General features: G+C 44.6%; 2 protein-coding genes across 6 annotated transcripts in view; one reads left to right on the forward strand and one right to left on the reverse strand.

The window, feature by feature from the left end:
* LOC142585337 (androgen-induced gene 1 protein-like) overlaps nt 1–16,655 on the forward strand; it is a 32,523-nt gene that overhangs the window by 13,665 nt on the left and 2,203 nt on the right. For 2 of the 3 annotated variants that reach the window (XM_075696033.1, XM_075696034.1), the window contains exons 6-7: nt 14,637–14,788; nt 16,268–16,333. In XM_075696033.1, coding sequence (XP_075552148.1) covers nt 14,637–14,788; nt 16,268–16,326 — 211 coding nt within the window. In that variant the 3' untranslated portion in view covers nt 16,327–16,333. Of the gene's footprint in view, nt 1–14,636; nt 14,793–16,267; nt 16,334–16,655 lie in introns of all 3 variants that reach the window. The other variant, XM_075696035.1, reaches the window with a different exon arrangement.
* The window catches only part of LOC142585335 (uncharacterized), a 69,499-nt gene continuing 53,922 nt past the window's right edge, over nt 1,079–16,655 (reverse strand). For all 3 annotated transcript variants that reach the window (XM_075696024.1, XM_075696025.1, XM_075696026.1), the window contains one exon: nt 1,079–12,068. In XM_075696024.1, coding sequence (XP_075552139.1) covers nt 2,577–12,068 — 9,492 coding nt within the window. In that variant the 3' untranslated portion in view covers nt 1,079–2,576. The remainder of the gene's footprint in view (nt 12,069–16,655) is intronic.

The following is a 16,655-nucleotide window of genomic DNA, read 5'->3' on the forward strand; positions in this document are numbered from 1 at the left end:
TTTTTTAGAAGCTCCTCACCCTACCAGCTTTCACAGCATGCACCCGTGTTCTTGCATGTATTACATCAGCGCAAATACAAACGCAACAATTCCTCAACCATTCCAATGCTTTGTTCTGTTTCTAGGTTAACCTGCATGTCTAACAGTAGCCTAATTCAGATTCCACCGAAGATGCACACTTGTTGCTACTTCATGCTCAGAAACCGGCTACCGAGCAATTACATGTCACACTTCCATGTAGTGCCACATAGCAGGCATTTTGATCAGTTATTTCCCGATACTGTTTCAATTTATGCTGAAGGTACAAGCACATGCAAAAAAAGACTACTAATATTTGCAATGCCCAGTCTATACCTATAGATAATCATTAGTCGGTATTGACTGGGCATAACAGCAAAAGGAATTGCTCTTAATCAATGGCAGCGTGCTTGCCTGCTTTAAGAGTTATGGAGGAGGACACTGGGTCATGGCAGCAGCATTGGTCATGATAAATTTTAAAATGTGTTAGTGAACTTGCATTCAAATAGGTGTGTCACCGTATTTACTCGAGTTTGCTGGCCTCAAACCAGAAATGTTTCCCCAAATGTAAGCTGTCCAAGATATCAACAGAAGTGTTGCACATTTTTACCTGTATCACAGTGCATCAGAAGTTCACTCATCATCTGCATCAGTGTCAGATTGTGACGTCCTCATGCACATTGCCATCTTCAATTGCGTTGAACTGCTTTCAAGCAAGTTGCAATGTCAGTTAAACTGGGATGTTTTTCTGCGTTCCCACTATCCTGTTCATTACCAGTGTTTAGCAGACTGGTGTGATAGTATTATTAGTGAAGTTTAGCATGCACACTTTGTCGGTCAACGTTTAGGCAACATCAACGCTAGCAACTCGCTCATAGAATCCTTGAGCCGCATCTATCAATTACAAGCCTACATTTGTCACCTATATTTTGTTAAAAAAAAGTATTGGCTTACCTTCAAATAGGGTATCATATCCTTTACAGCTATCTTGTAATGAACTTGCATACATGCTGCCCAAGCACAGGTGTTTCATGCTGTGCATAAGGCACTAAAAGAAGTATTTACCAGGCTAGTAAACTTTCAGGTTCAACAGAATTAGTTTTATTAGAGTCAGCTCAAATGAAAGCTTCAGGGAATGGGTATAGCTGGTCCAGGACAAGATGCGCAAGTGGCAAGGTTTTGAAAAGACCACCTGATGAAGTGCTTGGGGAGGCATTCTCAACACTATGGCAGTCTGTAGCATTGGTCTTGCGAAAAGTTGCTTCAGAAGGTGCCGCATCAACTAAGGAAATCACATAGTGCCAGCATCGTCATCACCATTATTATAGCTGCAGCAGCTGAAGATTATCATCGTAATCTCTCTTGTCTGTGGACTTCCACTAGCAACACCTAGCGCAGCTTGGGCTGTGAACAGTTCTTGTCATTTAAGGCAACATCTCATGGTGGCCTTAAAACACACTCACATGACATATAAAGCTAGTGAGTATAGATCACAAACTGATAAACTTTTTAAAGCGTTAGGAAATGGGCCACCTCGTAGTTCCCAATTTATGTTTTGAAATCTGGCTACATGCGCTGGTCTGTCGTTTAGGTTATAGGTTCGTGCCAGCTAAGCTGCTACATGAAAGATGGTTACACGGTGGTCAAGTACATGGTGCAGGCACCTGTTATGCATGTGTGAGAATGCGGCAACGCAATGAGATCCCTGTACATTGTGAAAAATAATTAGGGCCATCATTTCCATAGCACCTGAAGTAGTGAAATAGTGTCAACAGAAATAAAGTAACAGCCATGAACATGACTAAAACTTCTTGTAATGTCTTTAAGAGTATATACCCCTTTAAAATCAAAAGAACTAATGAAAGTAATGATGTTAATAGTTTTTAGCGCAAAGAAACGCACAACACTAAAGAAGGCACACAGCGAACTATTAACATGCTATACCAACTAGCCCACCAGTCTGTTTTATTAAAACAATGATATTTCAAATGTGCCAAATACATCCCAAAGTACTTCTGATTGTACCTACACTGTAAACTGCGCCAAGTGAGTTACTGAAAGCAGCTACAAAATAGACATCTGCATGTTTGCTGCAATACTAGCTATGTTGTTGTGTAGGAAGGTTCTCTTGTTTCGTTGTTTTTGACAGTAGTAGTCTGCACTACGAAAATTGCTTAAGGAGATTGCTGTACTCCAAACCCAATTCAAATTACAATTCAAATTCCTGCACCTCAAGTATCTTTGAAAGTTCAGGTGCAGAGTCCATATTTGTGGACGCAAGAAAACTTGAAAACTCCAGGATTGTAAATCTGTTCCAGGTCTGCTTGTCTTTAATTATACTGATAATGAAATAAATGTTCAACCGAAAGATTCAACAAAGAGAATTAATTGGCGCCTGAAGGGGATATTATGACATGAGTACTGGTATTTTTAGTGAAATGAATGACCGATTCTGAAAAGGTATGAGTATGACTATGTGCATTGTGTTTCAATCTTAGCATTCCATGTAGTGATCATTGTCACCTTGTTTGTGGCTTGATAAAATCAAAAGCACCATCCTAAAAACAGAAACGTTCTGGTGGCTTTTTGTTTCTAGTGGACCTTCTCACTGGTAGCGTTTCTGCTTCATCACTCTCTCCTTGTGAGCGTGCTAGTGACGTCCTGCCTCTGCGTTTGGGTTTTGTGGCAGCCTTTTTTGGCTTATGTTCCTCAGGTAATGTTTCTATGTGAGAGCTGAGAGACGATGGAGATTGCTCATTCAGGAGTGTGCATTCTTCTGCAAAATTTCCTGGCAGCTGACGCATAGCCGGTCGTTTTCTTAGCGGCATTATATTTTGGGCTGGCTCTTCATTTTTCACCTCTTCACCCGCGAGTGTATCTCCCCTTGTGGTTTCCATCTGCTCTGTCAACTCTACCAGCTGTTTCTCAGCTTCCTCCTGTCGTGTGCTTTCCGTGACTGCAGATGGCAGTGACTTTGTCGCATGGATGGGCGCTCGCATGCTGTGAATGTCCAGACTAGCCTCCTCATTACCAGCCTGGCTTGGAAGTAGCGATACTCCTACATCCCGGGACTCCTCCATGCTAAGAATGCCCAAACTAGCTTCATTACCAGCCTGGCTTGGAGGTAGCAATACTGCTATGTGAATGGACTCCTCCGTGCCAAGAATGTCCCAACTTGCCTCTTCATTACCAGTCTGGCTTGAAGGTAACGATACTGCTACATCTACAGACTCCTTCATGCTAGGAATGTCCAAGCTAGCCTCTTCATTACCAGCCTGGCTTGAAGGTAATGATACTACGTCCACAGACTCCTCCGTGCTAGGAATGTCCAAATCAGCCTCTTCATTACCAGCCTGGCTTGAAGGTAACGATAATGCTACGTCCACGGACTCCTCCGTGCTAGGAATGTCGAAACTAGCATCTTCATTACCAGCCTTGCTTGAAGGTAACGGTACTGCTACGTCCACGGACACCTCCGTGCTAGGAATGTCCAAACTTGCCTCTTCATTACCAGTCTGGCTTGAAGGTAACGATACTGCTACATCCACAGACTCCTCCATGCTAGGAATGTGTAAGCTAGCCTCTTCATTACCAGCCTGGCTTGAAGGTAACGATAATGCTACGTCCACGGACTCCTCCGTGCTAGGAATGTCCAAATTAGCCTCTTCATTACCAGCCTGGCTTGAAGGTAACGATACTGCTACGTCCACGGACTCCTCCGTGCTAGGAATGTCGAAACTAGCATCTTCATTACCAGCCTGGCTTGAAGGTAACGGTACTACGTCCAGGGACACCTCCATGCTAGGAATGTCCAAACTTGCCTCTTCATTACCAGTCTGGCTTGGAGGTAACGATACTGCTACATCCACGGTCTCCTCCATGCTAGGAATGTCCAAGCTAGCCTCTTCATTACCAGCCTGGCTTGAAGGTAACGATACTGCTACCTCCACAGACACCTCCGTGCTAGGAATGTCCAAACTTGCCTCTTCATTACCAGTCTGGCTTGAAGGTAACGATACTGCTACATCCACAGACTCCTCCATGCTAGGAATGTCCAAACTAGCCTCTTCATTACCAGCCTGGCTTGGAGGTACCGATACTGTTATATGCATACTCGGAGCATTCCCATGTATTGAAATTGCATTAACGTGTCTTGGTTGCAGAGCCGAGTCTTCTGCAGGCGGCTCTAGCAATTCCTGGGTGCTTCCATAGTGGCTGCAACTTGAGGTGGTAGACAGTGGTTCGGGATGTGGCTGCAGCCTTCCATCACGGACAACTGAGGGGTTTGTGAGTGGGGTCTGAGGTAGTGTAGGTAAAGGAAGCAATTGGCTTTCCAGATCCACACCTGCCAATCGAGTTTCTGAGGGTGTTGTCAGTTTTGAGGCCGCTTCTGCTCTTATTTCTTGTGAATGTTGCAAATGTGAGGAGCCATCTGTGATGGTGGGAGGAGCTGGCTCTATTTCCTCCTCACACAATAGCTCATTTAGAGTAGCTTCTGGGGATAAAAGAGCACCATATCGGGGCATTCCACCTGCCACATTGCCTGTTTCTTCAGCAGCATGGTCTCTCACCTCCTGCTCAGCCAGAGGAATAACTGAGAGTTCCTCATTGCACGAACCTATTATAAGGAACTCTGCAGGACGTTGATCAGAAGACAGTAAGGCAGGGTGGCCATCTGCAAAGGCTATAGACTTGCCTCTGCCCTCAGAAGTGCTAACTAATTGGGAACTTTGTTCATTTGTGCGTGCTACAGACACTTTCCGGCTTGACTCGGTCAGCTGGCAGCTGTGCGTTGGTGAAACGTCTGCTGAAAGTATAATTTCCTCAGCTGAGACTTCAATGACCGAAGCCACTTCAATATCCTCCAGCCCTGCCTGTGTGCTTAGCACAATAGCTGCTTCAGCACCGGAAGTGCTAACACATTTCTCCAACGATGAGGCAAACAGTGTCAATTCTGCACTGGCATCACACCTCGGAGAAACACCAGGCTGCTCAGGTTGAATTATGGTGTTTTGTTGCTGATTTGCATTACCTTCAATATCTGGCTCACATGGTGAGCTCATAACGCCTGCAGAAGCCATTTTACCATCCTTTGATTGGTTTGTAAATGATGGTGTGGAATGTTGAGTTGGTCTAGGAATGTTCTCATTTACATGGTCATGTTGCTGGCAGCTATCTGTTCTATCCCTTGATTCCTCACTGAGGCTCTCTTCAGCTACTGCAATGACTAGAATTTCACTTTCATCAACTTCTGCCGAACCAATGGGTAGTTTTCCAGCCGATTCCTCAACGTGCAGGGCCCAGTTTGGCACAGGTGGCGCTGTGGCATTTGTTTCGTGTTGTGGGGCATCACGTTGCAACTGGTCATGACCTGGCCGAGCATTGGCCTGTTTTGCCAGATTGAGAATGTTCTCACCCACAAAAGATGATGCAGGCTCTGTTTCACACTCTGCGACAGCCCTGCGCACTTCATGCAACTGTCGGCCGGCATTGTCCCCGCTATTGGTTTGAACTGATGTAGGCCGAGACACATCTCTCAGATTACTAGCAAAAGCTTGCACTGCGGGTGCGCTCATTTCAAGCTCACATAGTTTCTCACTAATAGGTGCATTTCTTTGAGTAATGGGCAAGTTCAGGTGCGCCTCCTGCCCAGTGAAGGGCACATATGCGTTTCCAGATTTGTCTCTTGCTGACAGAGTTGCCAGGATATTGTGCTCGGTTACAGCATTGCTCTTGTGATGCTGTTCACCTCTATCTTCAAGTGGAGGTACATCAGCAGGTGTATCTTTCTCTCTACCCTCCAGCAGAGGAGTACTCCTTAAGTTCGTCAGCTCTGTACTCGTTTTTTCCTCTGTTGGGAGTATCAGCATAGATTCAGCTTCCACATGACTTGATGTTGATATTGCAGAATGGTCTTGCTCAGCGCAAGCTGCGCCCTCTTTAAGATTGACGATTCTGCCCACAAATACAGGTTCGTCGGTGGAACTGCTTGTCAATGCCTCTATGGGAGAGATGTCTGCAACTTCCTGCCCATGACTTGCCCACTTCTGGTTTGTTGCACTCACATATTCATCATCTTTTGATGCTGGTGTCGCCGTATAATCTTGCTCACCATCATCAGCAGTAGCACTTTGGAGGTCCTTTATTTCATCCTCGGATGCAAATTCACTGCCAGAGTCCCTTCTGCGATCTTCTGTCGGGTGGCTCAAGTCTGTGTGACTCACAGTTGTTGTCTCTTGGTTTGAAAGTAATGATACGGTTTGATTCGTGCCTTCTAATACTGGTGTCATAGTGAGGTCTTGCACAATGTGAGTGACACCCTCGTGAAGTATGTCCATTTTGACTTCTAGCACACGATTACGGGTGGAGTCATCACTCTGTTCTAGTACAGTGGCATTATCCAGTTCTCCTTGCTCAGCACACACTCTCGCTTCGTCAAGAATGAACAGAGCATGCTGATCTGCGGAGTGCTCAGGTGACAATTTCGTGTCTTCATAATCACCGCTTGCAGTGATCTCATCACTTTTGGCTGCTTCAGCTTTAAAGGTGCGATTTTCACGTTCTTGTGTCAGAAGGCTCTCATTTTCTGTCCGCTTAGTGCTTGCGTGTTCCTTACTCAGGATTTTGCTCTCGTCTCCAGCGTTTTCTGATGATGGTCTCACATTGAGGTCCCGTTCGCCATCATTGGCTGTCATTTCAAGTTGGTTTGTCCCACACACAAGATGTGGAGACTTGCGTGAACCATCTGCGAATTGCTTAGCTGTGTGGCTGCTCACAGATACCGTTTGCTCGATGGTCACGTTTTCATTCTTGGAAAGTAATGATGTGTTTTCAGTCTGCACACCTTGTGATGGTTCGGTAGCTGTAATTGAACAAACTTCATCAGTGCCAATGTCTTTTTCAAACTGATACTGTATGGTGGCAGCAGTGTCAGTGGTGGTATTATGAGAACGCTGCAAATTACTGGTCACATCAATCATCTCACTGAATCTTTGCAACTGACTAAAGGACATCGATGTTTCTTTATCTTCTCTGTCTTTCATTGACAGGTCCTTAGATAAGTTTTCATGGTCTATAGCCATGGCCTGTCTTTGTGGCTGGTCACCTGTAATGTCAGATGCAGGTTGCATGAACTTGTCTACCAGATCACTTGTTTCTTCAATATATTCACTCTCCAACTCTCCCTGTTGAGCACTTGACTCTTCCGCATTCAAATATGACGACACACTTTCATTCTTATTGTCTTTTGAAGATGTGGTGTTGTCATATTTAGTAAGAACTGGTTCCCACTCAGACCGGTTTTCAAGAATTTCACAAGTACTTGCTCCATTATCTCCTGGAAGCAGTTCGTATAATACTGGTTTGGTCTCTAAGCTTTCAGTTGGGAGACTAGGCAAAGAGTGCTCAGGCACACTGGCTGCTAGTTTTTCATTCTGATTATGGGTGACAGCTGCACTGAGCAGGGTGAACCCACTGGCCTTCCCAGCAGGCTCGTGAGACATCTGCATGGTCTGCAGGTCATGTTGAGTGCTTTTCTGGCTCTGTTCCAAAGGTGGCCCATCATCCATTGACTTTGCTTCGCTGTTGTCTGATAGGCGATTAGAATTTTCAACCACATGAACCATAGGCTTTCCACTTGTTTCAGTACAAGGATGATTTAGTCGTAGCTCCTGGGCTGCGTTCTTGTCATCAGTCTTGGGTAACAGCGCTTTCATTTCAGTAGTGCAGCCCGCAGGTGAGGGGTACGATGTTGACAGCATCACAGTGGTTGGTTTTAAAGATGGAGAAATGTGCTCGGTACTCATGGTTGCACTGCTGTCCTGTTGAGGTAAAGTGCCCTCTCGTACAGCTCTAGCAGCCAAGCCAGAAGTGGATATAATTGTTTCAGGCTTCTGAGGTTCACTTAGAGGCTTAGGCTCAAGACCAAGCTGCATCCCTTGTTCACAGTGAGAGGAATGTTCTGGTCCTTGTTTGTGTGTGGTTGGTGCTGACAACAGCTCTTCTAATGCGAAGCATTCAGGCTCTGAAGATAGTTGTTTTGTAGATGCTTGCTGGGGCTCTTGCACCTTTTGGTTTGCTACTGTTGGACTGTCCGCTGAAAGTAGCATTGTTAGTTCATGCACAGGTGTCACATCCTCTGTTGACAAGTTGCCATGCTTACGCACAGCACTATCCACTTCTTGAACTGTGGAGGATTGTGTAGATTCTGTTAATGCTAAGCTTACAGGCACATCACTGGGCTTGTGGCTAACATCTGGCCCAAGATGCACGTGCTCAACGTTCACTTCACTTTTACCAGTTATGTCTTCATTGCTGTTATCCAGTGTGCTAGTTGCATACTGTGCCACAACCATTCTCGGAGCTATGCTTTCTGTTAGTGAGGCTGTTGCCTGCTCCTTGGGATTAATGGCAAGTTTATCTTGTCCGGCTTCCACTACGGTGATCTGTGCCTGCCGACAGGCATTGTCCTCGTCCTGTAGTTCAGACGTCCGTGTCGCTGCAGCGTTTTCTGTGGGTTTCGTTGAGGATCCTGCTTTGCTTATCTGTTCCTGTAGCTGAGGCAAAGGATTTTCAGGTTCAGCTTGGTGGGATAGCATCTCATTCTTTGGAGATAATGCAGTGTGAGAACCTCTAGCGGTTGTGATGCCTATCGCCGGGACATGCTTTGATATACGTGCAGCAAGGTCCTCAGACTGAGTGGAAGTGCTGTCCTGAGTTTGCTTGCACGGTGTGCTTTTTGAACGTGGCAACAGTGCAGTTTGCTGGCCTTCTGTGGACTGCTCAATATATTCAGGCAGCACAGCAGTGTGCTCCTTATGCTCATGTGAGTCACTTTGTCCCCGTGATTTTACTGGAAGACCACCAGGCTCACTTTGTCTAGTTTTGTTGTCATCTCTCGTTTCACGCTTTGCCGACAGCTCAACATTAGTCGCCACCCACTCTACTGTAGTGCTTGCAGATTGGGCATTTCCATGCGACCGTTCGGAGTCAGTGTCAGCACATTTATTCGCTTCTCTTGGTGTAACTGAATTCTGTGTCGCCTGGTTCTGCATTGGCCTGGATTCCTCCACTGTAAAACTCGCTGGTTGTGTTGTAGGCCCACGCTCAAGGCTGCTGATGACATTCTGGTCACATTTTCCAGATGGTGGACCACTTAGCTTCGCCGAAGTTTTATTAGCTTGGTCTCTTACTGGGGGATGTACCGGCGGTGCGGGGTTCACAATCATGTTGCCAAATGTTAAATATCCAGGCATGAGCTGAGCAATGTTTCCTTGAATCTGTCGGCGCAAGAATCGATCAGATTTGCGCTGGCTGGCCGTGGTGCCGCTGTATCCTGCTGTTGTTGGCTGCTGGACATTATCCACAGAATCTACAGAACTGGGCTTGCCTTCCTTCTGAAGGCTGGGATCTTTTGTCTTTGATGGTGGTTGAGAGCTGTGAAGCTCCGTATTACCTGTGCTGTCTTCCTTTCTGTTTTGAACTGGTTTAAATGGTTCTGGCAACAATTTCTTCTTCTCGGAAGAGAAGTATGGTGGCCTGCCCTCTGTCTGAAGGCTGGGATCTTTTGCCTTTGATGGTGTTTGAGACCTGTAAAGTTCTGTTTTACTGCTGCTGTCTTCCTTGTTGTTTTGAACTGGTTTAGATGGATCTGGCAACACATTCTTTTTCTGGGAAGAGGAGTATGATGGCTTTCCCTCCATCTGAACGCTGGGACTTTGTGTCTTTGATGGTGTTTGAGACCTGTGAAGTTCTGTTTTACTGCTGCTGTCTTCCTTGTTGTTTTGAACTGGTCTAGCCGGTTTTGGCAAAATTTTCTTCTTCTCGGAAGACAAGTAAGGTGGCTTGCCCTCCTCCCGAATGGTGGGAATTTCTGTTTTACTGGTGCTATCTTCCTTGTTGTATTGAACTGGTTTAGATGGTTCTGGCGACACTTTCTTCTTCTCCGATGAGGACTTCTCTGAAGAGGAGTGTGATGACTTGCCCTTCATTTGAATACTGGGATTTTGTGTCTTTGATGGTGACTGAGATCTTTGAAGCTCTGTTTTACCAGTGCTGTCGTCCTTGTTGTTTTGAACTGGTTTAGATGATTCTGGCAGCACTATCTTCTTCTCGGAAGAGGAGTACGATGGCTTGCCCTTCGTCTTAATGCTGGGATCTTTTGTCTTTGATGGTAATTGAGAGCTGCGAAGCTCCGTTTTACCTGTGTTGTCTTTCTCATTGTTTTGAACTGGTTTAGATGGTTCCGGCGACACCTTCTTCTTCTCAGAAGAGGAGCATAATAGAGTGCCCTTCGTCTGAAGGCTAGGATCTTTTGTCTTTGATGGTAACTGAGAGCTGTGAAGCTTTGTTTTACAGCTGCTGTCTTTCTTATTGTTTTGAACTGGTTTGGATGGTTCTGGTGAAACATTCTTCTTCTCCGAAGACGAGTACGATGGCTTGCCCTTCGTCTGAATGCTGGGATCTTTTGTCTTTGAGGGCGATTGAGAGCTGTGAAGCTCTGTTTCATCTGTGCTGCCTTCCTTGTTGTTTTGGACTGGTTTAGATGGCTCTGGCAACACTTTCTTCTTCTCGAAAGAGAAATATGATGCCTTGCCCTCTATCTGAACACTGGGATATTGTGTCTTTGACAGTGTTTGAGGCCTGTGAAGTTCTGTTTTACTGTTGCTGTCTTCCTTGTTGTTTTGGACTGGTTTAGCTGGTTCTGGCAAAACTTTCTTCTCCTCGGAAGAGAAGGAAGATGGCTTGCCCTCCTTTTGAATGCTGGGAATTTCTGTTTTACTGGTGCTGTCTTCCTTGCTGTATTGAACAGGTTTAGATGCTTCTGGCGACACTTTCTTCTTCTCAGATGAGGACTTCTCTGAAGAGGAGTATGATGGCTCGCCCTTTGTTTGAACGCTGGGATTTTGTGTCTTTGATGGCGATTGAGACCTGCAAAGCTCCGTTTTACCACTGCTGTCTTCTTTGTTGTTTCGAACTGGTTTAGATGATTCTGGCAAAACTTTCTTGTTCTCGGCAGAGAAGTACGCAGACTCTTTTTGCAGTGCAGAAATTCTGCTCCATGCCTGCTTGCACAGGGACGCGCCATCTTGTTTCATTTCAAAAGACTGGATCGGGGCAGTTTTAGGGGTAATTTCTAAAGGTTCAAAATTAAGCACTGACATTAGACTCTCCCGCCTTAGCTTTCTAAGCTTTGCTCTGATATTAGTTGGCTCTGGTGGCTGTATTGGCTCGGACACCTTGTCTACTTCCAGCTGCACTTCTTGCAAAGAATGCTGCTCCTCTTTGTTAATTACAGGAGCCTTCTCTTTATGTTTTGATTCACTCTTTCTAGCTGCTCTTTTTTGACAATCCAACTCTGATTTTTTGGATGTAGGCAAATTGCTTTGTTGAGACGGCTCAGGTTGTGGTGGTTCTTTTATCTTGTTAGAAAGCTTTTGTTTACTTGGAGTCACTTCTTGGCTCTTCACCTTGGGAGCGAACTCTTGTTCATCAAGCTTCACTGATTTTAGCTCAGTTTCGATTAGACATTTCGCTGTTGGCTTAATGGATGATTCAGAAATGGAGTCCTTGTCATCTGAGACAGCTTTCTGGGAGAGCCATTGCTCTGGTGGAACATCCCAATTTCTTGACTTCTTGGCTGTCTCATCTTGTGGTTGGGTGTCTGGGACCGACACACTTGCTTGGTGTTCCAGTGAGACACATTGCTTTGTTTCGGGTGGAATGTATGGCCCCTCTGGAAGGGGAATGCTTTCCAGTGGGACTTCCTCGAACAAGAAGGTCGGGTTCAGATCATCAGCGAACGTGTTGCACTCCATTTTATGTTGGGAGTCATCTACATTGTCATGTTTGGCCTCTGCTGTTTTGTCCTCTTCAGAGTCATCCAGGCTGTCAGACTTTCCAGGATCTGATTTGTCCAGGGTGTGAAGATTGGAGGCATGATCGTTGTCTAGATCGCCAACAGTTGTTTGACTGGCTCCCTCTGGCTGGGCTTCGGCTTCTTCTTGGTGGGCTGTACCTTCATCAGTCTTGGCTGTTTTTGCATTTCCAGCCTGTAATATAACCAAATAACTGCTATTACTAAAGGAACCACTGGTCATATTGTAAGTTGTTATTTTTGTTACAGCTGTATTAGTTTATATCTGCTATGGTGCCTCAATATGAGACACTGATATTTTACAGTTCGCATGCACACTTGATGTCTCATGAGTAATTAGCTAATATAATGCCACCATGTTTAACTTAAATAAAAGGCTTGTGTTAACACGGGTATTTTCAAAGTTGCGGCGCTTCACTTCTTTCATGGTGCTATCTTTGTTTAGCATCAGAGCTGAAAGCACACTTGAACGCTCACAGAAGTTACCATGCAAACAGCAAGAATGCTCTTATTATCACCTGGTAAACAATGTGCGTTTACTATAAGACCACTCAAAATGTTTATAACTTCTTTACTTCAAGACACATCACACCACCACAAAACAAGCTTTTTTGAAAACACTGTGAACATAACCACAGCACGACACATCAGATGTTTTGTGTTTGAACTTGAAGTTGTGTATGTACTGAAAGCCACGACTCGAACTCTTGCATCAGCCTTCTCAGGCATTACTGATGGCGCAGCGTCCGATCGCAAGCTGCTCTGTGCCTCACCTTGCAGTGGTCGTGGACAGCCGTGAGAAGCCTCATGCCGACGTCCAGCAATGTGCTTGGTTGTGAGCAGTGGATGCGTTTTCACCGCTTGGGACGCTTCATGCAAAGGAGGGCATGTTAGACAACTTTGCACTCGCTCTCACTGCTTGCGATATACTTCGCTTGCACAATTACTTCAGATGCTGTTCCTTCTTCGTTTTGTATCCAATAAGGTTCACATGCCCTGCCCATCATTCTCAGGTGAAATAGGCAAGAGTGCAGTAGCCAATAATGCGAATGGCATTGATCACATCACCTCGTGATCATTCTTGGTGTTGCAGCCTTTTTTAGGGTTTGTTCATCGGCCAGGTTTCACTGAGACACTGCCATTGTTCCAAACTGTCAAATGATAAGGGCTGCAATATGCCAAAAGCACTGCTAATGTAACGGGCCACACCAATCATTAACTGTAAATCACGTTACTGATTGTTGCTACTTTTGATCCACAAGATTTCACATCTCCTGCTTGTCCTCCATCTAGGCTCCATAATTTTAATCATTTTGTCACCTTCTGCATGTTAGCCGTAAAATAGCATTCATTTAGTAGACTTAAGGCTTACATAGTTGCTCATTATAAAGCCCTCAATATTTCTGTGTAAAAGAAAGCACACAGCTGAAAATTCGGCTTTTATATTTTAGTGGGCATGTCTTCATTCTCTTATCTGTGGAAACATTCTTGTCCTTGAATAACACTTATCGTTATTTTCTTTAAGGAAAGGGTTGTATTGATTCCAGCTCTTTTGCGCACTTTCATTGTTAGACTTTTGTGATTTGGTTTTGTCGAGTGCGACATTTTCACTTTGAAGGCACTGTGCTCCCTTCACTGTGCTCGAGTTGCTACATACACTGGATAGTGCACACCAAAAAACCACTCAAGACACATCTTTTAGGAAACTGTGTGCTGCAAGGGAACAAACTAATCACTTCATTTTCTTTTTTTTTTTTAACCTAAGACTACTCTTGTAATGTTGAACAAACCTGAAGGTGCTTTCTATCAAATGCAGTAGTGCCGTCGCACTCAACCCGAGATTGGAGCGTTCTGTTCCTGGCAATCACAGATACATTATAATGAAAATGCAAAGGCACTCAGGTGCCGAGATTTGACCACACATCACAAAACTCTTATGGCGATTTAGATTGACATATGGTGTTCCAGTGTGGCATCCCTCATAATCCAAAGGTAGATTTGGGACATGAAGCTTCCCGAGTTACGCACTTGTACTTCTTTCTTTTCACAAGCCACTTTCAAAATGGCTCTGACCAGGAAGTTAACATCACGTTAGCCAGTTTTCATTCCTGCCGGTTGGCTTTTAATGGCTTGGCACGGTAACTCTCCGAAGAGACCACATTCGCATGCGTAATGCTCTCTGCAGGCCCATTTCAGGCATCGTAATTTTGCATTTCAAGCGCTGCTTCCCCAGAAAATGCAACTGTATCACCCAGGCTGCAGCTACCGCAGCTAAGTGAGCAACTACTTCCAAAGGGTCTCAAAATGCAACAAACAAATTTTGCACATTGTGCCGCTGGTCCAAAAGTTAAGGCTCGATTCCTTCCTGCAGCAGCCCGAAAGGTATAACTTCTGGAAATGGTCTTGTATAAAGAGATTCCGGTGGACTTCTTGGGGAGAGCTTAGCGGGTTTAAGTTGACAACAGTCTTGCAGCTTCAGTTGCATTCAAGATAGTGCACCAAAGTGTGGCTTATTTTGCTTAGCCAATGTTTTGCATTTTATTGGCTGCAATTGCGAGATGTGCGGTGCATACCTCGCATTTAGGCTACTTAAATAGTTGTGAAGCCAACGACACCAGTGATGCCCTAGAAAGGAGCTTGCAGCTATTCTTTGTTGGCGTGTGCATTTATGCATAACTTAAAAGGCGTGGGCACATTCTGTTAGCTCACATTACAAAACTTTTTGGGTAATTACTCTTTGCAGGATCGTGTACCTCGGAATGGTGCATGACCTCTGGGTGTATCCAGTTCTCGAGTACATGTCCCCAGCCCTGCTGCCGTTCTTCATCGGCTGTTGCTCGGCAGCCATATTTGGCGTGTACATTATTGGAGAAAAAATCAACTACCTGTTCTGGCGTAGGTATACGAATGTCTTTGACTGCAAGAAAGTCGCATGCGCATTGACTCGCCACATCTGTCATTGGCACGCCAAGAGCGGTTGCACCGAAACATTATTTTAGCAGTTTCGCGATAGGCTTGCCTAAACAAATCAGAATGGTTCAGTGTTGTGAAAATACCGCTAACTGCTACAGGGTTAATGTTGAGCTTTCGTGTGTGTTTCAATCGTTCCAAAGTTGAAATTTTCTCTTTGCAGTAATATTATTTATCACAGAGTTGTAGAAACTTGTAATGCTTTTCCCCTCCTCTTATTTTCCGTGACTCAATTATAGACAATTATGTATTGCAGAAGTATCATTGTTTTCCAGCACTGATCGCACATTCTCTTTTCTTAAGGTGATGTGCGAATTCAGTAAAAGGAAATGTAAGTTAAGGTATCATTCTTAGATTTACAGTAGACGACAAGGTACCATATAGGTATAGTTTCTATGCACAAATGCACCTTCTTTCTTAATCTAATGCACAAATTCATTAAAATAGCATTCTTAGAAAGATTGGTGAATTTATAAACAAGTGTCTGGAACATTTCTCAGCTATTACATTTTTCAGACAGCACATTTTCCCCCTATGCTGCAAGCAGTTTCCCAGGGCTATCCCCTTTCCCCCCTTCTCCAGTGCATAATAGCCTACCACACTCAGCCTGGTTAGCCTCCCTGCCTTCCCCTTATGACTCTCTTTCTTTCTCTCTCTCTCTCTCTCTCTCTGGCACAAAGCACACTTTGCGACAAGAACAGTACCTGCCAACCTGTGAAAATTAAAATTCATAGAACAGTCGCACACAAAGGGAGGAAGGTAAGGGCAAGGGAGCAACACGCATCTTGTGGGATACACACCCGCATCATTTACGATAATATGCGTTTAAACACGGCACAAAGAGAGCAGCCAGCTCAGCACAGCAGTGGTTTCGAAGCAACGCTGCGTTTTTAAATCGCAATGACTTTTTTCAGTTTAGGAAGTAGTCTGAATAAAATTGCTCGAAGTAAGCAGCCCTCTTGTTTAGTGCCTTGCATTCGCACAGAACAGTGAAGTGGTTCAGGCACCATCGCAATCTTTTTTCTGGAGTCATGCTCGCCCCATCCCTCAACACTGTTAAAACACTTTTACAAACAGTATAGATTTTTCATAGTACTTGACCCTACATTTGTAAAATCATAAGACAAGCCCAAATTCATAATCATTACAACAAATTTGGGAGAGTTGGCAGGTATGGAGAACCACATAATCAATCATTTTGACAAGGTTGCAGTTTAAACGCATATGTCATGCAAAGCAGTGACATTCTAGTTTAAGATATTTGTTCGCCCAACATTACAATGGCACTGAATAAACGTTGACTGGAGGATGTACTTGTATCACACAGACAGTGCACTTTTCGCTGCGAAAACTACAGGAAGCGCAGGAATTCAACCTGACTACCACTTTGTTGTTCCTTTTCAGCCGCCATACCTGCGGCGAGGCACGAGCTGAGTATGTCGGAGTCTGAACATGTAGACTGATGTTACGGTGAGTCTCAACACCCAAGCTATTGTGAAATTTTTGTTAAAGGAACACTAAAGGCAACCTTAAGTCAAGCTAAAATGACAAGATTGATTAGTCTAATGTGTTCAAATCATCACTTTTACCAAGAATGAAGTCTTTGTAGTGAAAGAATGATGCCACCCGCAAGATAAACATTGGCAACTTGCCAAAAAATGCAACATCTGTGCGTATGGCACGACACGCATGGTTTGTAACAAATAAAGGTTAGTCGACCACAATAAAAACATTAGCTGCGCTGCATTCCAGCACAATGTAGAAAGACAGTTTGGCCAATTTTATTTGATTT

This window comes from Dermacentor variabilis, chromosome 6 (assembly GCF_050947875.1).
Source record: "Dermacentor variabilis isolate Ectoservices chromosome 6, ASM5094787v1, whole genome shotgun sequence".
Taxonomy (NCBI): Eukaryota; Metazoa; Arthropoda; class Arachnida; order Ixodida; family Ixodidae; genus Dermacentor; species Dermacentor variabilis.